The sequence below is a fragment of the Notamacropus eugenii genome, chromosome 1, assembly GCF_028372415.1.
Source record: "Notamacropus eugenii isolate mMacEug1 chromosome 1, mMacEug1.pri_v2, whole genome shotgun sequence".
NCBI classification, from domain to species: Eukaryota; Metazoa; Chordata; class Mammalia; order Diprotodontia; family Macropodidae; genus Notamacropus; species Notamacropus eugenii.
This window is the reverse complement of record NC_092872.1, coordinates 11,615,101-11,641,661: the sequence shown is the minus strand read 5'-3', so window position 1 is coordinate 11,641,661 and position 26,561 is coordinate 11,615,101. Positions and strand designations below refer to the sequence as shown.

Below are 26,561 nucleotides of genomic sequence, written 5' to 3'. Positions count from 1 at the left end.
TAGACAACAAACATTATTCTGAGAAGTCCAAAGGTTTCACCAGACTGCCAAGGGGATCCATGATACACAAAAAGTTAAGAACCCTTGGACTAGGCCAGGGGTGGGGAACCTGTGGGTGTGGCCTCAAGGCCACAGGTTCCCCACCCCCTGGACTAGATGAATTCTAAGGAAGGGCCTTTCCCTCTCCAACATTCTTCCCTCATCTTTCCCTAAAATTGTTACCTGATATCTATACAGCACTTTTTACTTTCTAAGTACATTATCTCTCTGGTCCTCAAAATAATCTTGTGGGATAAGGAGAACAGAAGCATTCCCATTTTACAAATGAGGAAACTTAGACCCAGAGAAAGTAACTAGCCCAAAATCAGAGTAAGTTTATGGTAGTTGGGACTTGAACTCAAGTTCCCTGACTTATAGTCCAATATTCTTTTCCCTACATTATACTCCCCCACTAGCCTGACAATGCGTGTTGGTCCCCAGCACCATCAGGAAATAGTTTCCTATACTCCCTTCCCATTTAAGGGGACAAGAAGGAAAAAAAATCAGATTCTTTAGGCTGAAGAAAAGGAACATAGGATCTAAAGCTAGAAAGGGCCTTGGGGATCATCTATCTAACCCACTTATTTTGTGGTTGATGAAACTAAGGCAGCAAATTTCCCAGCACTGGAGTTATTCAGTTGAAAGCTGGATGACACTTTGTCAAGGGAAGTTATTCCTCAGGTCTGGGTTATAGTAGATGATTTCTGAGGTCCCTTCTCATTCTGAAGTTCCATGATATTAAGGCTCTCTGAAGTACCCGCCCCAGATCATAGATAGAGCTGGTTAGTAAACTCCAAATCTAAAGCTGAGGAAATGTTCAATGATTTCCTCAGTCAGGTAGTAACTGGCTAGTTTCCATATCTAAAGAGGAAGTAAAATAGAACTGAGATGAAATGAGCAGGGAATGATACAGGGGTTTAGAGTTATCATGGAATCTCCTAGTTGAAAGGACACTCAGCAGCTATCTAGGCCAAAACATACCTCTCCATAAAGAATTCTCACTACAACACCCCCACTAAGTGGTCATCTTTCCAATGCTTGAAAACCTCTAATGAGGCAAAGAGAGTCAGGACCAAGAAGTGAGACCCATGATCAGATTTTCCTCTCACCTCTGTCCCTCCTGCTTATCATTCACTCACAGAGTGAGGGAGGGAGGGCTGTGCAGGTCACCAGCCTCACTTCTCCTCCAGAGCCATCTGAAACCAGTGACCAGATATTCATCAGGGTGACTAGAGATGACCCCAGGATGAGGCAGTTGGGGTTAAGTGATTTGCCCAAGGTCACACAGCTAGTGAGTGTCAAATGTCTGAGGTGAGATTTGAACTCAGGTCCTCCTAACTCCCACACTGGTGCTCTATCCACTGCACCACCTAGCCGTCACACGCACTGTGTGGAAGCCTTCCTCTCCATCACTCTCCCTGCACTGCTCCACCCCACCCCCACTCCCAAGCAAAGGGAATAATTGAAAAAATCCTTCAGAAGCCCTGGACTTGAATCTCAGTTTTACCCCTTGTGGAATCTTGGACAAGTCAAGTCATCTCTGTGAGTCTCTGTTCTGCACCTATAAAATGAGCACGTGGGGCTATAGCCAAACTTTAAGGTCCTCTCCAAATCTAAAACTCTATAATCCTATGACCTTTCAAATCTGAGGTAAAGACTGGGCTAGGTGACGAGAAATCAGAGTTCAAGGCTCTTAACCATATTTGGCCTGAATTTCTCTAGCTAAAAAAAGTGGAGAACTCCAACTCAAATCCCATCTTCTACAAGAATTTTCGTGCTTTTCATCTTTTTAATTTTTATTTATCCCACATATACAGCTTGTTTTGGCATAGCTGTTTGTTGTCTCTCTTGTTAAGATTATCCTCTTTGAAGATAGGACGGTCTTTGGCCTTCTTTTGTGTCCCCAGCCCTTAGTACAGTGCCTGGTACGTAGCAGGAACTTGATAAATGTTTCCTGAGTATTGATTAATCATCAGAGAAAAGAGAGATAAACAAATAAAAAGTACTCCCAGAAGAAGTCAGTGCACATCTACCTCTTCTTTGTGTTTCTTCTTCCGCTCTGGAGCGCCAGTTCCACGGAGGCATCCCCCATCCCACCACACCAACAGTGACCTGCTCCCCAAAATCTGGCCTCAAGGACCTGGGCAAAACGTCTAATCATGCCCAGCATCAGGATAAACCACACAAATGTCACTTGTGAACTGGTCCATTCAGGTCCCTTCAATTCAAGGGCAAGGGTCTACGTTCTCATTTTTGTTGTACCAGGTGTGAAGCACAAGTAAATGCACTCAGTAAATGTTAGCAAAATTGAGGTGAATTGAATTGACAAACGACCATCCTCAGACACAGATCCCTACCAATCGTACCCCTCTGCCACCCATGACTTCCCAATATTCTCAGCCTGGACCCCACAAGTCCCATTTATACACATACTAAGGAAGTCTATCTCCCCTGCTGATCTATTTGTATAAATATTATTGTACCCATTTTTCAGATGAGGAAATTGAGGCTCAGAGGGGGAAACAGACCTGCACGCAGTCACAAGGATGAACCTCTACCGAAAAGAAAAGACATAGCAACCTCTCCTGAGCCCATAGTCTCTCTGTCTCTGGAACCAGACTACACTTAAACCTTAACTTAAAGTTCTAGCTGTGCGGTATTCCCTCTCCATGGTCCCCCCTCTATTGTCCCCCTGCAAAGTCTCTTATTCTCCTTCCTCCCCATCAATCAAGAATCCTACAGGGAACATGGAGATACATGGAGACCAATGGTTAGTTCAGGGGCTAAAGTTGGGGAGTTTGGAGATAGAGACAGTTCTCAAATAACACCGATTCTCCCTCATCTCCACAGAAGGGTTGACTGGATCCTTGTGGGCTATTAAGAGTATGGGGTGAAAATGGAAACCTTGTCTTGTGGCTTGAGGAAGTATTATGAACTCAGCAGTACTGACCGCTGTGAGGGTAAGGAAGATGTGCACTATGTCCCTACAGGTGGTAATACATGCTCACACGTGGGCACATGCACACACACACACACATGCCTGTAGCCATATCCAGGTACATATGTCTTTTCCCTGGTCTTAGGCCCCCCTCCCCACATACACTCTGCTAGCTTCAAAAAGCAGCTGCCACCCCAACTCTCCTTCCCACCCCACCTCACAGGTAGATAAAGGGTAAAAGGTAACACAGAGAGGGTCTCCTCAGCTCTATGGAAGACATAGGGAACTATATTTCTTTGGTCTGTGGGGAAAGCTAATTGAAGGATGAAAGGGAGAGATACAAAGAGGGGGCACATGGGATGATACAACAGGGGATGTAAGTTGGGGAGAGGACCACACACAGTTAGAATAAGGCAAAGAGGGAGGGAGGAGAAAGGTTGGGGGAGAAAGTGAGGGGAAACACGGGAGAAGGGAGGTGAGAGGACACAGAAGGAGATGCTGAGGGGACACAGAGGGAGGTGTGAGGGGACACAGAAAATGGGAAGTGCAGGGGGACAGAGGGGGAAGGGAGGGGACATGGGAGAAAAGGAAGGTAAAGGATCACATAGAAAGGAGGGAACATGGGGGAGAAGGGAAGTGAGGGGACCCAGAGGGAGAAGGGAAGTGAGGGACATGGAGGAGAAGTGAGGGGACCCAGAGGGAGAAGGGAAGTGAGGGGACACAGGGGAGCAGTGAGGGGACACCGAGGAACAGTGAGGGGAAAACGAGGGAGAAGGGAAGTGAGGGACACAGGGGAGAAATGAGGGGACCCAGGGAGAAGTGAGGGGACCCAGAGGGAGAAGGGAAGTGAAGGGACACAGGGAAGCAGTGAGGGGGCACCGGGGAGCAGTGAGGGGGCATCGGGGAGCAGTGAGGGACACCGGGGAGCAGGGAGGGGGCACCGGGGAGCAGTGAGGGACACCGGGGAGCAGGGAGGGGAAAACGAGGGAGAAGGGAAGTGAGGGACACAGGGGAGAAATGAGGGGACCCAGGGAGAAGTGAGGGGACCCAGAGGGAGAAGGGAAGTGAGGGGACACGGGAAAATGGGGTGGGGGACACAGAGAGAGAAGTGAGGGGACCCAGAGGGAGAAGGGAAGTGAGGGGACACAGGGGAGCAGTGAGGGGGCACCGGGGAGCAGTGAGGGGGCACCGGGAAGCAGTGAGGGACACCGGGGAGCAGGGAGGGGGCACCGGGAAGCAGTGAGGGGCACCGGGGAGCAGTGAGGGACACCGGGGAGCAGTGAGGGGCACCGGGGAGCAGGGAGGGGGCACCGGGGAGCAGTGAGGGGGCACCGGGAAGCAGTGAGGGGCACCGGGGAGCAGGGAGGGGGCACCGGGGAGCAGTGAGGGACACCGGGGAGCAGGGAGGGGGCACCGGGAAGCAGTGAGGGGAAAACGAGGGAGAAGGGAAGTGAGGGACACAGGGGAGAAATGAGGGGACCCAGGGAGAAGTGAGGGGACCCAGAGGGAGAAGGGAAGTGAGGGGACACGGGAAAATGGGGTGGGGGACACAGAGAGAGAAGTGAGGGGACCCAGAGGGAGAAGGGAAGTGAGGGGACACAGGGGAGCAGTGAGGGGGCACCGGGGAGCAGTGAGGGGGCACCGGGAAGCAGTGAGGGACACCGGGGAGCAGGGAGGGGGCACCGGGAAGCAGTGAGGGGCACCGGGGAGCAGTGAGGGGGCACCGGGAAGCAGTGAGGGGCACCGGGGAGGGCAGGGAGGAGGCGCGGGGCCAGGGAAGTGCGGGCACCCTGCGGGGGAGGGCTCCCGTAAGCGGACACCCAGCCAGCCGGCGGCGGCCCAGGCCGGCCTGCCGCCCGGAGCGGGGCTGGCTCACCTTGGCATAGTAAAGCATCCAGAGCTCGTAGAGCCTCTCGGTGGTGGCCATGCCCGGCCCTCCGGCTCCGCTCGGCTCCGCCTTCTCCGCCGCTCCACCTGCCGCCGCCGCCTCCCGCCCTCCTAGGGGGCCCGCGGGGCCGGACGCCAGGTGTCCCGGGGCCGGCCCATGCCTCCCGGGGCCGGGAGGGGACGGGAGCGCGTCCCCGCGGGGCCGGCCGGGCGCCGCTGCAGTCCGCGGAGCGCCCGGGCTCGGAGCGCCTGGGCTCGGGGCTCCCCGTGCCCGCTGGGCACCGGCCGCCGCTGCCACCGCCGCCACCGCCGCCGCCGCCCGGCTCCGTAGCCCGCCGGAGGCTTCCTGCACCTCGCGGCCGCCTCCCTACCCCCCTGGCCCCGCCAACTCCCTCGGCTCCGAAGGTGCTAGGGGCGGAGAGGACGAAAGGAGGAGCCTGAGGTCAGAGGCGGCCCCGGAGGCGGGCCCAGCCCAGTCCCGGCCTCCCCTCTCACCCCGAGGCCCGCCCCCTGAGTGTCCCCAGGGCCCTAGGTGAAGGGCCCCGGGGTGGGGCCCCGAGCCGTCAGGTGAAGATCCTAGGTACCCGGTCTGGGCTCAGTTTCCCGCTACGTGCCAGGGGTTGTGCTAAGTGCCCCGGGGGGCACCCTGACCGTGTCCAGGACTGAGCCTGGTGCCAGGGTCCCATTTTAGGAAGGGCATCGGAAGGGGTACCCGTCCCAGCCTGGGCAAGAGCAAGTCGGGGGCACGTGATCGGCTTTTTTCCCAAGTCCTTTAAGGTTGTCCTGAGGAAGGGCACTGGGAGTTGGCTTTGTTCTGTGTGACCCCGAGAGCAGAACCGAGCCGCGTCTGAACAGCGAGACCCGACAGGTCCAAAGAGCTGAGCTGGTTTTCCCTTCCCTGAAGGTCTGCGAGAAGGGGACTAACCCTTTATCAGGGTCCTTGTAGACAGAGGAGCTCCTGCTCAGGTGGAGTCGGGCTGAATCATCTCTGAAATCACTTCCAGCTCTGAGATGCTGGCATTCTCTGGGCTCTTGGGGTGGGACCCTTTCCACTCGTCCCTCCCCTCTTTCAAACGCTTTCTTTGCACCCCTTACTCCCTTGTCTGCTCTGCATGCCTCCTCCCGAGGGCTAGCCCAGGGCTAGGCATGCAGGAGGCCTCCAAGAAGAACGAGGTATGGAGTTATCCTTTCTGGGTGAGCCACATCTAGGAGGAGGTGAAGTTCAATTCATTCCAGAAGCCTTTATGGAAGCATCACTAGTAAACCAAAAAAGTCAAATAGTCCCTGATCTCAAGGAGTTTAAGGGTAGAAGGAAAAAACAAAGTAATTTCCAGAGAGAAAGAGACAGCTAGCTACTAGGGAAGCAGGATAGGTTTTCTAGAAGAGATAAAACTTGAACTGAGCTTTGAGGAAAGCTAAGAAGTGTTGGGGCAGTTAGGGGGCACAGTGGATAAAGCGCTGGAATTAGAAATCAGGAAGACTCATTTTTGTGAGTTCAAATTTGACCTCAGACACTTACTAGCTATGTTTAACCCTGTTTGCCTCAGTTTCCTCATCTGTAAAATGAGCTGAAGAAGGAAATGGCAAACCACTCCAACATCTTTGCAAAAAAACAACAACAACAACCCCTAAGGTCATGAAGAGTCAACAGGACTGACAAGCAACACGGAATTACTGAAGGTAGAGCATTTCAAGTATGTGTGGTAAAATGTTGTGCATCATGTGGTATTAGAAGGAATGTCTAAAAAAGTCCCTTGACATGTGAGCTGGAGTAGTTCTTTAATTTGAAACCACAGAGTATAAAAGTAAAATGCCAAAAGAATCTCCAAACCCTCTCTGGTGACTGGCTGTTAGACCAGTATGGACAATTCGGAGGCAGGAGAGCTTTGGTCAGCTAAATCAGATTGGGGTGTCCTTACTGTATATAACCTTATTGAATAGCCTTACTCTGCTATTATACCTAAGTAAGTTCCAGTTGAACAATCCATTGCATTTCAATACTGAACATAAACTGCCAAATTAACCAGCTTGAATTAGTTCTAGCCCAAAACTCATGGGACCATTAAGAAGGACAATGTAGTTCCACATAGTAACAATGATAGCTAGTATTTAAAGAAAGTACAAATTTTCTCCTTACAACCCTAAGAGTTGGTCCCATTGTTATCTCCATTTTACAGATGAAGAAACTGACGCAGAGGCTAGCTGACCTGCCCAGGATCACACATCTAAGTAAGTATCTGAGGGTCAGATTTGAATTCAGGTCTTTTAGACGTAAAGTCCAAAGATCTATCCACTTCACCATCTTACTGCCACTACTAACTGTATACCCTAAGGAAGCCATGAATAATAAAACATCCTTATGCACCAACATTTTTGTAGTAGCAAAGAACTGGGAACAACCTAGATGCCCATCGATTGAAAAATGGCTAGACAAATGATGATACATTAATGTAACTGGGCATATTGTGAGAAACAATGAATATGATGAAAACAGAGAAGCATGGGAAGACTTAAAATTGATGCAGAGGGAAGTAAGTGGATCTAGGAAAACAATATATGCATTGACTATAACAAGGAAAATGATCAAAAGTGGGTTTTTCAAAATTTCAAAGAACCATCAGTCATGGCGCCAAACAAGAAATATGAGAAGACATCCCTTATTCCTTTCCTTCACAGAACTGGGAGGTGCTTGAGTATAGAACACTGTGTATATTTTAATGCCTTTTGGATATATTGATCAATTTTGCTGATGTTTTTCTCTTCTTCCTCTTTTTCTTGTCTTTCATTTGTTCTGAGTGAATTTTATAAAACTAAGAGCCATTCCCCAGTTGATAAGTGGTCAAAGGATATGAACAGGCAGTCTTTAGAAAAAGAAATCTGTCAATGAAAAAATTCTCTAAATCTAAATCACTACTGACGAGAGAAATACAAATCGAAACAACTCTGAAATACCACTTCATGCTGTCAGAGTAGCTAACATAACCGAAAAGGAAAACTACTAATGCTGGAGGAAATGTGGAAAACTGGAGACACATGTACTATTGGTGGAGCTGTGAATTAGTCCAATCATCCTGGAGGACAATTTAGAACCATGCCCACAGGGCTATCAAACTAAACTGTGCATACCCTTTGACCCAGTAATACCACTAATAGGTCTGTATCCCAAAAAGATAAAAGAAAATAGAAAAGGACCTAGTTGTACAAAAATATTTATAGTAACTCTTTTTGTGGTGACAAAGAATTGAAAATTGAGAGAATGTCCATCAACTGGTGAATGGCTGGACAAGTTGTGGTATATGAATACAATGGAATACTATTGTGCTAGAAGAAATGTTGAGACAGATGGTTTCAGAAAAACCTAGGAATACTTATATGAACTGATACAGAATGAAGTTAGTAGGGCCCAGAGTTCATTGCAATAACAACAGTATTGTAATGACGATCAGCTGTAAAAGACAACTGTTCTGATGGAGACAATGATCCAAGACAATTCCAAAGGACTAGTGATGAAAATGCTATCCACATCCAGAGAGAGAACTGATGAACTCTGAGTGCAAATTGAAGCACTTTTTAAATGATTTTTCTTGTGCCTGTGTCTGTTTTGTGTTTTCTTTTGCAAGAGAGTTAATATGGAAATATGTTTTGCATGACTTCACATGTATAACCAATATTATTTTGTTTGCCTCCTCAAGGGATGGGGGACATGTAGAAAGGAAGAAGAAAATTTGGACTTTGAAATTTTTTAAAATGGAGGTTAAAAAAATCTTACATGTAATTGGGAAATATTTAACAAAATAAAATATGTTGGAAAAATATTATTTGTGATATGGGATGGCTTTCTGGGAGGAAAGAAGAGAAATGGTAAATACTGGGAGAAATTTAGTGATGGGAAAATAAAACCTCAATAGATTTGGGCATCAGAAGATGGAATTGAATCAGGGCTCTGCTAGTTAATACCTGTGTTTCTAGAGGGAGACTGAATTACCCTTCCCTCATTGCTTTCTCAGCATTGGGGACAGTAGATGACTGGACAGCTGGCAAAGAGGCCAAGGATATTCCCAGGAAGCTGGAATGGTTGGTATTTGGAGAATTGATAAGGACATGAATTTAAAAAGACAGAACTGGCCTGAGAGCTAGGAAGGAATGGGGTGGGGAGGGGTTCTTCCTTTATCGGCTTTTCTAGCTAGATCCGCCTGTGGCTTTAAAACTTCAGCCTAAGGTTCAATCTGGGCCCAGAGCTACTTCCCCCTCACCCCACCAGAGGGACTGAGGGTAGGGGAACAACTGTTAGCCAATGAAAAAAGTGTTCTCTCTTTTTCACAAGTATTTCCCTTCCAAACTCCTTGTTCAAAGGTCATCCTAGATTCTGTCTCCTGTGAGAACAAGATCGAGGACTTTCCACACTGGCTCTCTGCTGTGTTTCATTGAATCTCAGCCCATTGTTTTACCTGGCCAAAGGGTCTCTGTGTTTCCCTAGATAGGTACTTTTTTCTAGCCTCACTCAACCCCCCCACTTTAAGGCAGAACCTGGGCAGATTTATCTACACTATATCTTATTGTCATAAAATTCTTGTTCAATAATCCTTAAGTACTATCAATCAGTGCTTAATTTAACCTTGGTCTTATCCTGAGATTTAATTATAAGAATATCTTTTTTCCCCCAGGTAATTCAAATAAATATCCTTTCTTAAAGAGAAAAAGGAATATTGTTAAGTACTAAAACTGTATGTTTTTACATCACATGTACAAGAAAAATGGTTGCTGTACCTGGTGAGGATATCTTTCTAAGACAGCCTGAATGCTTAAATTAGATTGAGATTCTTCTCTAGACTGGTATATGGCTTTCGGGGCCATTGTTAGTCCTCTTGACTTTTGTCTAGCCGCTAGACTCCAATGACTCTGGAGGAGAGAGTGAGGCTGGTGACTTTGTGCAGCTCTGCCTCACTTAAATCCAACTCATGAACAAGTCAAGATGTCGCCCTCTTGGTGTCATTGGTCCTCTTCGAAAACAAAAGATGAACAACCACAATATGACTCTGACAACTCAGGTCAGTATGATATCAAAATTATCTTACGTGATATCTTTCTTAAAGAGCTTTTATCTTCAGTAACAAAATATTATATGTGGAATAGCATTTTAACATGAAATTTAATAAGTTGTTTTACATAGAGATCTGATGTACAATTGTTTCATCCCAATGTAGGGAGTATACTCTGGTCTTACTATTTCCCAGGAGGCTGCTATTTTCCCCTTGGGGATCTAGGGGTTAATGACAGATTGGGGTGTCTCTCTTCTCCATTACATTGGCCCATCGTTAGATGCCAGTGACAAGCACCCCAGTTCAATTTAATCACTTAACATTAGTTACAAAGGGATATTTACTTTGAAAACAACATGAACAAACATACAAACATTTTTTCCCAATGCCTCAGTTCTCTTTCTCTCCTATACCACCTGTTTGGGATGAGTGGTGATGGTAGCATTAATAGGCTCAAAACTTATCTCAATTCCTACACAACACTGTCTCACCAAATTCATGTCCAGAGGCTTCATGACTGTTAGAAGAGTAGGGCCTAAATAATGAACAAGAAGACTTCAGAGAGACATGGAAAGACATATGCACTGATGCTGAGCGAAAGGAGCAGAACCAGGAGAACTTTGTACACAGCAACAACCACAGTGTGCGAGGAATTTTTCTGGTAGACTTAGTCCTTCATTGCAATGCAAGGACTCAGAAAATTCCCAGTGGACTCTTGAGGCAAAATGCCTTTCACATCCAAAGAAAGAACTATGGAATTTGATCGCAGATTGAAGCAGACCATTTTCTTTTGTATTATGCTTTGTTTTGTTTTATGATTTCTCCCATTCATTTTAATTCTTCTATGCAACATGACTAAGGTAAAAATGTATTTAATAGGAATGTACATATAGAACCTAAATAAAATTGTATGCCTTCTCAGGGACGGAATGGCGAGAAGGGGAAAAATAATTTAAGATATATGGAAGTGATTGTAGAACACTGAAAACAAATAAAATAATTTAATTTAAAAAAAAAGAGTAGGACCTGCTAAAACTCTAGCCCCTTCAGGTCAGAGGCTTTGTGAAGTTATAATCTGGAAGGAAATGGCAAACTACTTCAGTATCTTTGCCAAGAAAACCCTGAATTGAGTCAGTCAGACACAACTGAAAAATGACCACAACAAAAAACTGACTTAATCAAAGCTTCTTTATTCCTTTTCTATATTACTTTACCTTGGCCTGAAGCTGTAATGAAAAGGATCATCTTCTTGGTAATCTGAGTTTCAGGTTGAACAATTTTAGGTTTGAGGTAATAGAAAAATTTTAATGATAATAGCACACCTTTATATAACAATTTACAGTTTCAGTTTAATATAACAAACATTTATTAAGTGCCCCCTAAATGAAAGACTGTGTGCTCAGTGTTGAGGAAATGAAAATGAAAATGACACAGTCCTTGCCAACTAGAAACTTAAAATGCAATACACAAATGAGTATTATACAAGGAAGAATAAGAGGGGACCAAGGGAGAATTAAAAAAAGTGCTATGAAAATTAAAGAGAGGAGAGTTTGTAAAATATTTTCCTTCTAAGCCTCTGATTTCGTCAAGAAAGGAGCTGCCTGTGTGGACATGAAGGGTGAGGAGAGACCTCATATAGTTATATTCTGGGCAAATTTCAGCAGTTCAGAGTAGGAACAGTTCAAATCTGGGAACCAAAAATATTTGGAGAATGAAGCACTTGAGAAAAAATCGACTTGGGGCAAGGGATAGTGTTTCTCACCACGATCCACCTTCATTGCTTTGGAGCAGGACTACTCAACCTGTAGGAAATGCTGTATCCATCTGGCAACAGAGACACACGCTCCTGACAGATACATATACAAAGAGCCAGTCACTTGAGGGAGGAAGCAGCTAAGACTAGGAGCAGAGAAGAGAACAGAACTGTGGAGAGACCATGGGAACCCAGCTGATCAATCCATGCAGGGAACCCCTCTGAAACACTATGTGGAAATTAGTTATTTCAATTTCCCAAAGGCATCATTAATTTGTTTGCTCAGCCAAACTCAGTTCCTTTTTTGACACAGAGAAGTAATCAGCCTCATAAAGGGATCACAGGCTCCTGTTAACACATTAAAATCTCAACATGTAGGTCTACATTTTGTGTCTACATCAGCTGAGACAGGATTGGTGGAATCATGTGTCCTCTTCCCTTACCATCTTGCTCAGGGCTAAGCCAAGTCATTATAATCAGACCAAATTCAATTTTGCTTTGCTTTTGTTTTTTCTGTTTATATTGTTGTACATCAATGAGTTTCCTGGTTCTGCTTTTTCCACTTTGCATCAGTACATGCAAATTTTATGCTTCTCAGTATTCCTCATGGTTATCTGTTCATCTGGTACATTACTATTCCGTTATATTCATGCTCAACCATTTATTTAAGTAATTCAGTTGATGGACAGCTGTTTTATTTCTAGTTCTTTGCTTCTGCAAAAAAAAGTGTGACTCTAAATATTTTTTAATATGGTAGCTTTATTTCTATTTCTGATTTCCTTTATGTAGATGTCTTAAAGTGGAATCACTGGGTGTAAGAGTATGAACATATTTTGTCATTTTCTTAGCTTAGTTCCAAATTATCTTTGGAATGGTTTGACCAGTTCACAACTGATAGAATTCTTTCTACGTCAGTTACCTAGAGAAAGGGATAAGCATTCATTAAGTAGTTACTATGTGCCAGGCATTATGCTAAGCTCATTTTCTGGTTATACGTGTCTTTAACTATGTATTTCATTCCAAGTCTCTGTATACAAGGAGGATGGGAAGGGGGTTAAGTATTTATTAAGCACCTACTCTGTGTCAGGCACTATGCTAAGCACTTTTTACAAATGTCACCTCATTTGATCCTCACAACAGCACTGTAAGGTAGATGTTATTACTCTTCTCATTTTACAGTTGAGGAAACTGAGGCAGAGAGGGATTAAATGACTTGCCCAGGGTCAAATAACTAGTAAGTATCTGATGCTGGATTTGAACTTGTCTTCCTCTCTCTGGGCCCTACTCTATCCTCTCTACCCACCAGTTACCCCACTATAGTAAGTCCTTGCTAGTAATATGCTACTAGGGATTTTTTTTAAAATCTGGACTTATGATTTCATTGGCACAAGGAATTCCCTGTGAAAAATCTTGCCTGTCCCTCGCCCCCTCCAAATAAGCAACTACGCCGTAGCTTATGGTCTTAGAAAGTTGTTTTAGAAGCATAAAGGAAGAGGTAGAGAGATGACCTAGAAGTCAAGACAGCTTACTGCCCCCTTTAAAAATACTCAGTGCCCCCTTAGAATCTACTTCCTTTAATCCTTTAATGTTTTTTTTTTAATTTGCATCATTTAAAATACAAAATAAATAGATTTTTAAATAAAATCTTAAATTTGATAATTTGTTGTAAATTTATGGGTTTTTTCCTGCATTGAAATTTTGATGACCCAACATTGCATTATGTAACCATATAGTGTTGTATTGTAAATAAGTCATTACACGAACATATTCCTGCTGATGCATGCTGGACTTCCTGACAGTGTGCAATGAGCTCACCTGCCACCATTAGCTCATTAAGACCTGTTGGCTGACTTGACCGCTGATGGATTATAACTTGCATTTTGTGTGTTTATTTGGAAAACAATGTGATCGCACGACTTTAACTCTGTTACACAACAAATGAAATGTACAAATGGCTTTTCAAAATTTTCTCATCTTCTCTTCTTTCCTTATTTTCATTCGATGCCCCCCAATTGCACACAAGGCTCCTACCACTTCCCACCATCCCTGATCGGTCCAGTGCCCTCCACGGGGCAGTATCACTCACTTTGGGGACCTGTAAGTCAAGACATGGGTTCAAGTCCTGTCTCGGACACATAATGGCTATGTGACCCTAGGGAACTATCTTTTTTTCATTTCTGGGAGGCAATTGGGGTTAAGTGACTTGCCCAGGGTCACACAGCTGGTAAATGTTTGAGGCTAGATTTGAACTTAGATCCCCTTGAGTCCAAGGTCAGTGCTCCATCCACTGTGCCACCTAGCTGTCTTCAGTTTTGTTTTGTTTGACCTAGGCAACTCTTTAAGGTATTAGGCATATCAAGAAAAAAGATGAGCCCTGACATCAAGAAATAGCCTTTTAAAAAAATATTTATTTTTAGTTTTCAACATTTACTTTTATAAGATTTTGAGTTCTAAATTTTCCCCTCTCCTTCCCCATCCTCCTCCCCAAGATGGCACAAAATCTGATATGGGCTATGCATGTACAATCACATTAAACACATTTTCACGTAAGAAAGACGAATCAAAACAAAAGGGAAAAACCACAAGAAAGAAAAAAAATTAAAAGAGAAACTAGTATGCTTCAATCTGCATCCATAGTTCTTTTGCTGGATGTGGATAGTATTTTCCATCATCAGTCTTGGAATTGTCTTCGATCACTGCATTGTTGAGAAGAGCTAAATCTATCAAAATTGATTGCCCCACAATGTTGCTATTTTTGTGTACAATGTTTTTCTGGTTCTGCTTATTTCACTCAGCATCAATTCATGTGAATCTGAGTTCTTCTGAAATCTGCCTGCTCATTATTTCTTATAGAACAATAGTATTGTATTACATTCATTATACCACAACTTGTTCAGCCATCTCCTCACTGATGGGCATCCCCTCAATTTCCAATTCTTTGCCACCACAAAAAGAGTTGCTATAAATATTTTTGTACATGTAGTCCTTTTCCCTTTTTTATAATCTCTTTGGGATACAGATCTAGTAGTGGTATTGCTGGATCAAAGGGTATGCACAATTTTGTAACCCTTTGAGCATAGTTCCAAATTGCTCTCCAGAATGGTTAGATTAGTTCATAACTCCACCAACAATGCATCAGTGTTCTAATTTTCCCACATCTCCAACATTTATCATTTAAGGCACATTTATTCTACCAGGAAGATGTTATAGATACACAGATAAGTGTATGTATAAATACACACACTTACATATATATGTATATATACACGCACATATGTATGTATGTGTACACAAAGTAGGCTATAGAAAGCAAAATTCTCTAGAAAAATTTAAGAAGGGAAATATGGGAGAAATTAGAGAAAGGTTCATAGAGGAAGTAATGCCTACATTGAGCCCTGAAGAGAGATTATGAAAGGCAGAAATGATGATGAATAGGCAAAAGGACTATATAGAGACAAGAGACAGTATATTATATTTGGGGAATGGCTAGTAGTCCAGTTTGGCTACCTCAGAGAGTATGTAAAAGTGGGTAATACGAAATAAAGCTGGAAAGATAGGATGGAGCAGCCAGATCATGGATGACCTTAAATGTCTTTTATAGTAAAGATAATAGGAAGCCACCAAAAATTTTTTGAGCAGGACAATGATATGGTTAGGAAGATTATTTTTGATATCTGTGTGGAAGATAGCTTGGAGAAGGGACAGAAGAGAAGCAGAGAAATCAACTTTTTAATAAATAATAATAAAATTGGGTGAGAGGTGATTAAGAAGCCAGAACGAGGATAGTAGCTACGTGAGTGGAGAGAAAGGTATAGATTTAAGAGCTGTGAGGGTACAATTGAGGTGACAGATGACTTCATAATTTTGAACTTAGGTAAATGGGAAGATGCTGGTATTATGAACACAAAAAGGGAATTTGGAAGGAGGAGAAGGTTTAGGGGGGAAGACAATTTCAGTTTGAAGTTTGTTGTGTTTAAGGTGTGGGAAGGGAATTATGATGATTTTTATAATAATTGATATGATATGTGTGATGAATAAACTGATAGATTAGATTTTTCAGAATTGCCTCTCTTGTGAGTCACATTTACAAGGCAGCTTGAAATCATAAATCAAATCTTTGACAATGCTCACAATCATTGGCATCCTTCTGTACATGAAGTGAAGCGAATCAAAGACTGTAGAGCCTGTTCCTGTCACAGAACTCTGGTTCTGTGACCCATAAACTAACAATCCCCAAGTACTCGATCAGTATTGCTCCCATAGGACTCCAGAATTGTTGTATTGTCTTCCATTTGTGAGTTTGTTATGGGAAACCACTCAGACCCTGGAAACATTGTTTATAATTTGCCTTCTCCCTTCCCTTCCCACTTGTGATTTAGCTATATAATCTTTCTTCACTTTACCAAGGTGAAATTCTGATCAGGAGAATTCCAGATTTGCAAATATGCTCCTCATAATAAAACTAATTAATTAAATGGCTACCTGATTACTGGCACTTTGTCTCTGGCCTGCTGTTCCCTCATTCTCAGGGTAGATAAGAGACTGGCTAAGTAGAATCCTGTTAATAGGTAGTGGCAGGATTTTCAGAGGGAAAAAATTAGAGATGTAAGACTCTAGCTTGCTTACACCAACCATGTGTCTTTCTGTTGTTTTCTGAATTCTTCGGATGAATAATCTTTATTCTTCTGAGATTGTGTTATATAATTTTTCAGCCATATAACATCACTGGTATTGTATTCGTTGTAAAGAGGGAGATAAAACTAAAAAATTTGCAACACTAAATGATGGGGGGGGGGGTGGCTGAATAACTAATTCACAGCCATAAATGTTATAGGAATTTAGAGGGGACAGCAGTCAATGGATGGAAACTGTATATAAGTAGGATTTCTTTGAAATTCGGTCATAAGTATCCAGTTACTTGTCTTAGCTCAGAGACACTTTTTCTTAATTTCTTTTAAAAGCTTCTTTGTATACATTTTGTTTTAACATGGCACAATACACTTCCAAACAAACCATCCACAAAGTACATTTCCACAAAAACTGTTAAGCAAAGTCACTTAATTTATGATTGTGACTGACAACACATATCATTTTCTATCTGGGGCTCACCTTCACCCCTAATTGCCACATTTGAGAAAAGCAGGACTTGCTGGGGACAGGTTATTCTTTCTCTAGGCACAACGGTACCTGAATTTGTATGTCTTCTGCATATTTGTTGGTCTGTAGTCTGTACCACTTTTCTCTGTTTCCATCATCTACTTCATCCCCTCCAGGTTAAAGACTTTCTGTTGATGGCTGTGTTCTGCATTACCTTATCCAAGTCCTCCCATGTTTCTCTGAAATCTCCTTATTTGTCACTGCCTTTCTCATTTCTGAGGGATCTTTCACAGTGTTCTAGATTCACTGGACTATTTCCAGGGTTGGAGAAGTGATCAAGCTCTCACTCATTCCCCAACATTTAGCAGCATCTGCTTTCTAAATGAATAATCATGGTAATGTAGTAAACATTACTCCTGCCACCAAAAGATGAAAGCAAAATTCAATGTATAACTCACATATGTTCAAGTAAGATTTATTGAAATGCATTATTATAGAGGATGAATTACATTTGGCCAGATCTCAGGTAAACAGTGACTGTAGGGAGTATGAAAGATGCCAAGTCCCTCTTCTGTATTTTCAATGAAGGCCATGCTTCTCCAGGCTTGTCTCTCCTAATCTTCTATCAGCCTTCTTGATGCCAGTACAAGTACCGGTGTCTTTGTAAGGGTTGGTCAGAGTGTGTCTTCAGGAGTGGTGAGTCAATAACAGATTATTCTTGCTTATATAGTTAAAAAGCTCGTCTTCTGATGTTAGTCCTAAAATCCTCCACCCTCTTAAGGTCTTCTTGAATGTGTAGAATTGTTAAATGGTTAGAGCAAATGAGCCTAGCTCATTGATAGTCTTTTCTGCACTCATTATCTTTCCCTCTAAACCTTCTCTGAATCTCCCCACTCTGCTGCTCTCCCCCCTTCCCTATTGCTGTAGAGGGCAACACCATGCTCCCCATCCCTTGGATTCATAACTCAGGTGTATCCTTAACTCCTATCCCTCACCCCCAAAATCCAATATGTTGTCAAGGTCTGTTAATTTCACCTTTGCAATATCTCTTGAATATGCCCCCTTCTTTCTTCTGAGACTGCTACCACTCTGCTACAGCTCCTTATCACCCATGCCTTCATTTTTACAATAGCCTGTTAATGGATCTGCCAGCCTCAAGTCTTTCCCCACCCCAACTCATCCTCCATTCGGTCCATGACAACCCTTCTTCTCCGCCCCTCTTATCCCTTCAATATTCAATAAAATCCAGTGGCTCCTTATCACCTCCAGGATACAAAATCCTCTATTTAGATTTTAAAGTCCTTCATAATCTAGCCCTCTCTTAACCTTGCTCCTGTTATCTACTCTTAAATCCAGTGACAATGGCATCCTTGCTCTTCTAAGAATGAGACACTCTATTTCTCTGCTCCTGGCAATTTCTCTGGCTGAACCATCATACCTGGAATGTTCTACTTTCTCATCTCTACCAACTGCCTTCTCTCATTTCCTTTAAGTCTCAACTAAAATCCTATCTTCACCAAGAAGCCTTCTCTAACCCCTCTTCATTCCAGTACCTTCTGTCTGTTAATTATTTCCTAGTTATCCAGTACACTGCTTCATATGTACTTATGTCATCTCCCCCCTCAGATTATAAACTTCTTGAGGGTAGGAACTGTCTTTTCCCTCTTTTTTGTATCCCCAGAACCCAGTACAGTTCCTGGCACATAATAGGTGCTTAATGAATGTTTTTTGATCAATTGTTGTTGCCTGCATTTGATCAGGGACTGTCTTTTGCCACTTTTTGTATCACCAACACAGTGATTGGAACATAGTAGGCCCCTAATAAATGTTTATTGATTGACTGAGAAAAACTTGACCTTGGCACATATTCAAAAACCTCAGTGGTTTTAGTTGTCAACACCTCTTGTCTAGGAATCAGGTTAGATTTGCTCTGCTTGACCCTACAGAGAAGAACTAGGAGCAGTGGGGGGGTTGTTTTAGCTACTGGGTTACTAGGAGTCACCTATTGTCTTATGATGAGTCAGTTCTTATAAATAAACTAAAAATGATATATAGTTAGTGACGTTGGAAGGTGTCGGGATGAACAGTCTGCTTGGATGCCAATAAACATCCCAAGAAGGACCTCAGCAGAAGCACTGTTATCTATGAATAGGCATGGGGGGAGGGGGAGGAGGGAGAAGTAGAAACCTTTCATAGAAGTTAGGAGAAAGAAAAACAATCCGTGAACTTTTTTTTAGTAGAGTTAGGCTACCACGAGCAGCTCTGCTTCAAAGAAAACTAATAACTCAACTTGAAAGCAGCAAAAAGGATTGCAGCAGACCATACCTAATGCAAACCTTTCTTCTACTTAGGATAGCTGCATCCCAAAGTGGTGGTTGGGATTGCGTTTTCAGTGGCAAACGTAGCATCTACCTCAGAGGCTTGTTGTAAAGACTCAATGACATAATATATAGAATATCCTTTGGAAATATTAAAGCTCGAAATCCAGTTATTGTTATTAGTAGCAGTAGTAGCAGTGGTGATAGTAGTGGTGGTGGTAGTAGTAGTAATAGTAACGTTAACGTACTAGTGAATGAAGAAAGGTCGCCCAGGACATGTAGGCAGGGTCTCTCATCTTTAGAGCTTCAGAGGTGAGGGTTTTCACCCCTCTATCCATTCAGTCCAGATATTAACACTCTAAAACAATGCTTACATGCACTGGGAAAGTTCAAAATGTGTAGGAAAACTGCTAAGGAACTTTTAGTAAAGGGACCTCAAAATGAATAAATTATTTTGTAATTTATACAATTATCCCCTATTCTTAAAAGAATATGAGTTGAAAGAAGCCTCAAAAGCCAGCCTCATGAATTCTTAGGATACATAGTAGAGTGAAAAGAGTGTTAGATTTCAAGTCAGAGCCCCTAGGGCGTTTCTGAGTCCCAGCTTGGTTAGTTACTGCCTGTGAGACCTTGGGTGTTTCTTGTTTTTCTTCTTCTCTTTCCTAATGTGGAAAAAAAAAAGAGAGATGTGTATTTGATCACTGCTAAGGTCCTTCTGATGGCTCAGGATGAGAAAGTGAGGCTGGTGACCTGCACAGCCCTCTCACACTCAAAACAAGGTCAAGCGCAAGTCACGTCGTCATTTCTCTGACGTCATGGTCTTCTTCGAACGAAGAACAAACACAAGGACAACCACAAAGGTCTCTTCCATTTCTAGATCTAGTCTAGACCAGAGACTGAAAAATAATCTTCTCTACAATACATCCAAAGAATGGTTTGTACTTTGCTCTTGAGACTCTCTGAACTCTCTTATCCAGCCATGCTGGCCTCCTTGCTACTCCTTGACCAGAGCATGCTCTCTTTAACTCCATACCTTTCCATGGCTGTGCCCCATCACAGGAACACTCTCCCTCCTGCTCTCCAACTTTAGGATTCTCTGGCTTCCTTCAAGACTCAGCACAACTCCTTCTTATTGTTCAGTTGTTTTGAGTCATGTCTGACTCTTCCTGATTCGATTTGGGGTTTTCTTGGCAAAGATACTGGAATGGTGTGCCATATCCTTCTCCAGATCATTTTACAGATGAAGAAACTGAGGTAAACAGCATTAAGTGACTTGTCTAGGGTCACACAGCTAGTAGATATCTGAGGCCAGATTTGAATCTGGTAAGATAAATATCCCTGACTTTAGGTTTGGCCCTCTTATCTACTCCATCCACATTTCCACTTAGCTGCCCCAACTTAGCTTCTACCTTCTGCCTTTCTCACTTACCTCAATACTGCTATCCTCTTTCCTCTGAGGTTACCTCCAATTTACCCTTTATGTATCTTGTTTGTATATAATCATTCGCATACTGTCTCTCTCTCTAGAGTGTGAGCTCTTTGAAGGCAGGGCCTGTTTTTTTTTCTGCCTTTCTTTGTATCCTCAGTTCTTAGCAGAATGTCTGGTATATGGTAAGTGCCTAATAAATGAATGGTGACTTGATCTCCACTTTACTTGAAGTCTTGAGTGAGGAGTAACCCAGTACTTAAAACAGCCCACTCACTGCTCCTAGTTCTTCTCTGTAGGGTCAAGCAGAGCAAATCTAACCTTCCTTTCATGTGAAAGCCCTCCAAGTACTCGAAGAGAGTTATTGTGTTCCCCTTTAAATTTTCTCTGATTCAGACTGACTCTCTGTCTTGGTCATAGTCCTCTGGATGCTCTCCACCTTATTCAAGTTGTTGTTATTCAGTCATGTTTGACTCTGTGTATTCCCATTTTGTTTTTTGGGGTTTTTTTTTGGCAAGAGATGCTGAAATGCAAATTGCTATTTTGTTCTTCAGCTCACTTTACAAATGAGAAAACTGAGCCAAACAAGGTTAAGTGATGTGTACAAGGTCACAAAGCCAAGTAAGTGTCTGAAGGTGGATTTGAACTCATAAAGATGACTCTTCTTGATTCCAAAGTCCAATGCTCTATCTGTCTTGCCACCTATCTGTCCATATCCTTCCTATAATTTGGTGTCCACAATTAAACTTAGTACTCCCAGGCAACTTATACAGACCAAAAAACTGTGACTTCCTCAGTAAAAGTCTTACTTGTGTGGAAGCTCCCTTAGAAAAGAATCCCAAAGGGTAAGGGATATCCCTAGGCCCGACAGTCCTCACATATTGCATTTAACAACTATCTTTTAGGTATCTCTTTTATGCATAGCCATAGGGCCAGAAGCTGAAGAAGAGTCATTGAATGTCTAAGTTGGATCTTTGAGATCATCAGTCCAACATCCCACAATTTTGCAGTTCATAGATCAAGAAACTGATGCTCAGAAAAGTTAATTGACTTGTCTAAGGTCATCCAGGTAGCAAATAGTAGAGTGAGAATCCCAATTCATGTGTCCTGTTTTTAAACTCAATACTTTTCCCACTAAATTTAGTTGTTTCCAGAATGAACTGGGAGAGACTTCAGAGATTATCTACTTCAAAACTTCCTCTTATTTAAACCTTTGATTACTTTTATCAAACCCTGAAAATAAATGATCAAAGAGTCACAGAATGGCTATGCAGTGAGTGGTAGATAGCCCAGTGTGATGCCAAGCCAATCAAGTACCTCTGATTGAATCTTACCTTTATCAATCAGGAGTCTTTACTGGAGTAAACAAGAGGTTCTTTAACTAGAAACAGTACATGTATTTGTATTGTTAATTATTAATAATTAATATATTTAATTAATTAAATTAATTAATAATTAAAGAGGGAAGAGAGGAAAGGAGGGAAGAAAGTATGGAAGATTAAAGATCTTTCCCACTCATTAATGGGTATGCCCATTAAGGGGAGTTTGATTAGGGAAAATTTGTGAGAAGGCCAAGCCGTTCCTTAATGAGGCACTGGTTCTTAAGGGGTGGGATGCCCTCTGGCTCTAAAAAAGGTATAAAGACTCTGAGGGTGAGATTTTACTTTGGTGCTCACTGACTAGAAGTGTTTGGCTAGAGGAGGACTCTGGAAAGCCATTAAGGAGTGGTGCCACTTCACCCCTTTGAAAACCTAGATGTCACTGCTTCCCTCTCTGGTAACTATGGTCAGGCAGAGGAAGTGTATGTATGCTGATGTATGTTGATCTTTGATTTCTCTGTATTTTCTTTGAAGTTCAGGGTGCTGATTCCCCTGAACTAGGTGAATGATAGATGTGTTTGGTTAAAGGAATGCTTGATTAAAGTGACAGTTAAACCTCTCACAAGTTGCCTTTCCTTCTATGAATGCAGATCTAAGAACCTGTGGTAGCAGGCCCCCCTGTGTTTGTTGGGGTGCATACTGGGACAATGAGGGGTAACAGCAACAATGAGACAAGCCTGATACATACTAGGGCGTCCTGATTGGAACATGGTTCCTGCAGGTGAAAGGACTGTTATGCCAAGCTCAGGGCACAGCTGACTTGCTGGGTCTTAGCCCTGGCAAAGAGGGGGTTTCTTAATAGCAAAAAGACAGGAGGTAGAAAAAGAAGGGGGTGATGATCTTGGCATGGGGATCCTGATACTTTTTTCAATGAACAATTCTTAATTTTTCTCCCTTCCATCTTACCACCGACTGAGAAAAAATATAAATAAAGCCCTAATAACAAACATTCATATTAAAGTAAAAAAAAAAAATCTCCCATTGGCCATGTCCAAAAATCCATGGCTCATTTTGCATATTGACTCATTCTGCACCATCGGTCTGGAATCACAGTTACATTGATCAGAGGTCTTAAGTCTTTCAGTTGTTTCTTTTAAAATGTTTTTATTATATGCATTGTTCTCTTGGTTCCGTTTATTTTGAATTGGTTTATACAACTCTTCCCAGATTTTTCTGAAACTATCCCTTTCCTCACTTCTTAAGACACAACAGTATTCATAGACTAAAATCTGTTCAGCCCTTCCTTTTTACAGATGAAATCTTTGCTAGCTTTAGCTTCTCTTCCCACCGGTCTGATGCCACTTGTCTCAGAGGCATGGTGGCAGAGTGGAAAGAGCGCTGGGTTAACATCTCAGCTCGAGTCATCTTTAATATCTGTGAGCCTTAATTTCCTCAGATGTACCAGGGGAAAAATAATTTCATCTTACTGCAGGGAGGCTGTGGCCAGGATCAAATAAAAAGTATGTCAATTGTTTTGCAAAGCTTAAAATGCCCTATAAAGGAAAGCTACTATTATTTGAAGAGTTAATTACGCTAAATGAAATGAAAGTGTTTCTAAAAGTCGTGCATAAATCAAATCACCTTTTAAAAACTGCAGTAGATGAGCTCTGTTCTACCTATGGACCTAGAGAAAGAAGGCGCTATCGATGCGCTCTGAGTTCTGTTAATTAGACCTGATCAGAAACGCGCTTCTAGGGATAGGCGATGGCTTAATGGGGCCTTCAAGCGACCATGTTACACCGGGCTGCCTTTAGTCGTCACCCGATCCCGCCCCCTCAGCCTTCTACGCTGCCACGATTGGTCAAAGAGCCCTGCCCCCTCGCTTCTCAGCCCATCGCTTCCTCTCTTGGACCGTCATCTTCGGGGTCGCGCGCCGTACCCGACCGGAAGCTAATTGAGAAACAAGATGGCTGCGCCGGTAGCTGGTGTTGGACGGCTGGAGGAGGAGGCGCTGCGGCGGAAAGAGCGGCTCAAGGCGCTTAGAGAAAAGACTGGGCGGAAGGTGAGAGGAGGAGGAGGAGGGAGAAAGGCGGGATGGTTGGCTGAGGCTGCCTCGGGGAGAGGAGCGTGGTAACGGCCCGGGGCTCGCGCGGGGCCAGAGCTGGCCTGCAGGACTCTGACAGGCGCATGCGCGTGGATCTCGGGCCGCGCCGGGTCTCCCCGCGAAGTCCCCTTTGCCCGAGCGTCTGAGGACCCTCCTCTGTCTCTGTCGGGAGCAGCCGGCGAAGGGCGAGCGAGCGTGGCAGCCAAGAGATTCTTTTCCCTTCCCATCCTCAAAGGGGAAACTGAGGCATGGGGAGGGAGATGAAACGAGAGGAGATAGTTGCTTTTCAGCCCCTCCCGGGGGTCGTTTCTCCTCTCTGTGGGGGAAGGGAGAGGGTCTTTCTCTGCTCTGGGCCCTTGTCAGCCTTAAAGAGTGACAGGAATCTGAACAACACTGACCATCCTCCGAGAAAGTTAGGCGAAGTCTGAAGACAGGGTTTGGTATCCCTACTCCTCTGGCCTCCATAGTTCGTGTCTGTCCGATACAGTTGAACTAAAGTCGAGCCCAGAGGGAAAGGAGTGAAAAGTAAGGGTCTTTCCTCAAAGTCCGACTTGGCGTTTGGTGTTGGATATACAAAGTTACTACGATTGAGTCTGTGCCGAAAGAGGTTACAGTCTATCCAGAAGATGATACAAAGTACATGGATCTGTCCGTATGATGATACAAAGTACATGGATCTGTCCATATGATACAAAGACCAGGAATCGGGAAACCCTGGTTCCAGTTTCGACTCTGACACAAGTTACTGCAGGAGAAGGAGATGGCAGATCTCTCCAGTGGCTTTGCCCCAAACTGGAAAATGACTGAACTGACAAATTACTTCCCTGCTTTGAGGATCAGTTTCTTCATCTGTGAAATGAGGGGGTTGGACTAGAGGGCTTCTTAAACTTTTTCCACTGCTGACCCCTCAGCTCTTAAACTACAGTTTAAGAAGAAAGTTGCTCCTTCTTGCTTTAGGGTTTATGAGTCTATGGATCTAAACCATATGTACATCTGTATATGCAAGTAACACACCATGGAAAGGTTAACAGAGGAATCTGTTCCCTCTGCCCTAGGAGGCTTGTCTTTTCCTACCATTATGTTCTTGATCATTCTTGATATTATTTTGTATGCCACATCTTTCTATTAGACTGTAAGTGGTGTTTTGTTTTTTTTTTTAACAACAAGGATGGAGCAGTCTTAGCAAACTTTGTTCCTGAGAGTCTCTTTTAGAAGTTAGAGATGAGGAGGGAGAACTGAGATGAAGTGAGATATGAATGATGTGCTAACTCCACTTCTGTCAGATGTGTCTGTTCACAATAGTCCTATCTTACCCCTCTCCACAGATATCTCATTCTGTTCACCCCTCTCCACAGATATCTCATTCTGTTCACCCCTCTCCACAGATATCTCATTCTGTTCCAAAGGTGGATATAGTCTCACGCTTTGACTCTCTTCTTATACTATATGCACTATATATTTATAAATATACTTTTATTATAGGTCTTTGTTACTTATCCCTGTGCTAGATTGTAAATTCCTTGAGGGCAGAGGCCATATCATTTAATCTTTGTATCAACAGTGTCTAGTTGCACATCTAGTATAAAGATGTTTATTATTTGTTGAATTCCTAACTTGATAATTGGTGATGGAACACTGGACTATTCTAGAGAAGGTACCAATAGGTTTAAAAGCAATGTCATATAATGGAGAGAGTACTGAATTTGGAACCAGGAAATCAGGGAGAGGTGGAATACTTAGGGGTTGCACTGAGGATACAGAAGAGATTTCAGAGGAGTGAGAGAGGGAGAAATGGAAGGATAGGTGCTTAGAAATTTCAGAGTTGTAGATGATAGAGGTAGGCAGTTACTGATGATTGTGAGCTCTAGGGTATCACAAACCCTGAGTGGGGCTGGGGTGGAGTGAAATTGTAGGTTGAGGGAGTTAATAAACTGAAAGACCAGAGTAACTGAGTGTGTATGTTGAGGTCCCCAAGTACAAGGGCATGGGATAGGGTGTGAGCAAGGTATTGAACTTTTTGACATGCAAAGTGAGCCAGCAGCTAGTAAGATGATATAGTAAAGGTCTGGATAGAGAGATCTGGAGTTCGTGAGCCTCTTTGCAGTGAGAGGGTAGTAGAGGTTAGAATGGTACTAAGCAGTCCTGGGCACAGTCCCTTGTGAGACTGTGAGAGGTGGTGAAATGTAGTGCATGTGTGCTGAACTTGGAGTCAAAAAGACCCACAAAGACTGAGGTTCAACATTGCCTCTGATAACTTAATAACTCTGTGTGAACGTGGGTGATTCATTTCACCTGTGTGAATTTCAGTATTCTCATCTTTAAAATGGAGGGATTGGACCAGGTGATTTCCGAGGTTCCTTCTAGCTATTAATCTATGATCTACTATTCTTACTAGTTTTTGACTGTCTTTGATAGTGTTAAATGCAAGTAATTAAGTCATTATGACCTTGAGAATCTTAACTGCAGAGAGGGTGAAGAAATGAAGGAGGAATGGATTGAACCTCAAAAGAGGAGATATTGATGAAGGATATTGACAGTGAGGAGCAAAGAATAAACCATTCTCTTTTCTGGCCCATTGTGTTAGAGGCTGTGAGAGAAGGTGGGCTCCAGTATTGGAGAGTATGTAAAAGGTTGAGAATGA

The 26,561-nt window shown here is 43.2% G+C and overlaps 2 protein-coding genes and 1 long non-coding RNA gene across 8 annotated transcripts in view; 2 read left to right on the top strand and 1 right to left on the bottom strand.

The window, feature by feature from the left end:
• NBEAL2 (neurobeachin like 2) overlaps positions 1-5,212 on the bottom strand; it is a 154,009-nt gene extending 148,797 nt beyond the window's left edge. The window contains exon 1 of one of the 2 annotated variants that reach the window (XM_072653420.1): positions 4,854-5,212. In XM_072653420.1, coding sequence (XP_072509521.1) covers positions 4,854-4,904 — 51 coding nt within the window. In that variant the 5' untranslated portion in view covers positions 4,905-5,212. The remainder of the gene's footprint in view (positions 1-4,853) is intronic. The other variant, XM_072653417.1, reaches the window with a different exon arrangement.
• LOC140533613 (uncharacterized) lies at positions 5,173-8,667 on the top strand. Of its 3 annotated transcripts, none has more exons than XR_011977007.1 (3): positions 5,173-5,830; positions 6,412-6,544; positions 7,042-8,667. It is a non-coding gene; the product is annotated as an uncharacterized lncRNA (long non-coding RNA). The 3 variants fall into 3 exon arrangements; XR_011977005.1 differs by having other exon boundaries at positions 5,173-6,544; positions 7,042-7,093; positions 8,557-8,667; XR_011977004.1 differs by having other exon boundaries at positions 5,173-6,544.
• Positions 8,668-23,622: 14,955 nt separating this feature from the next.
• CCDC12 (coiled-coil domain containing 12) overlaps positions 23,623-26,561 on the top strand; it is a 138,974-nt gene continuing 136,035 nt past the window's right edge. For 2 of the 3 annotated variants that reach the window (XM_072653363.1, XM_072653341.1), the window contains exon 1: positions 23,703-23,878. In XM_072653363.1, coding sequence (XP_072509464.1) covers positions 23,783-23,878 — 96 coding nt within the window. In that variant the 5' untranslated portion in view covers positions 23,703-23,782. Of the gene's footprint in view, positions 23,879-26,561 lie in introns of all 3 variants that reach the window. The other variant, XM_072653352.1, reaches the window with a different exon arrangement.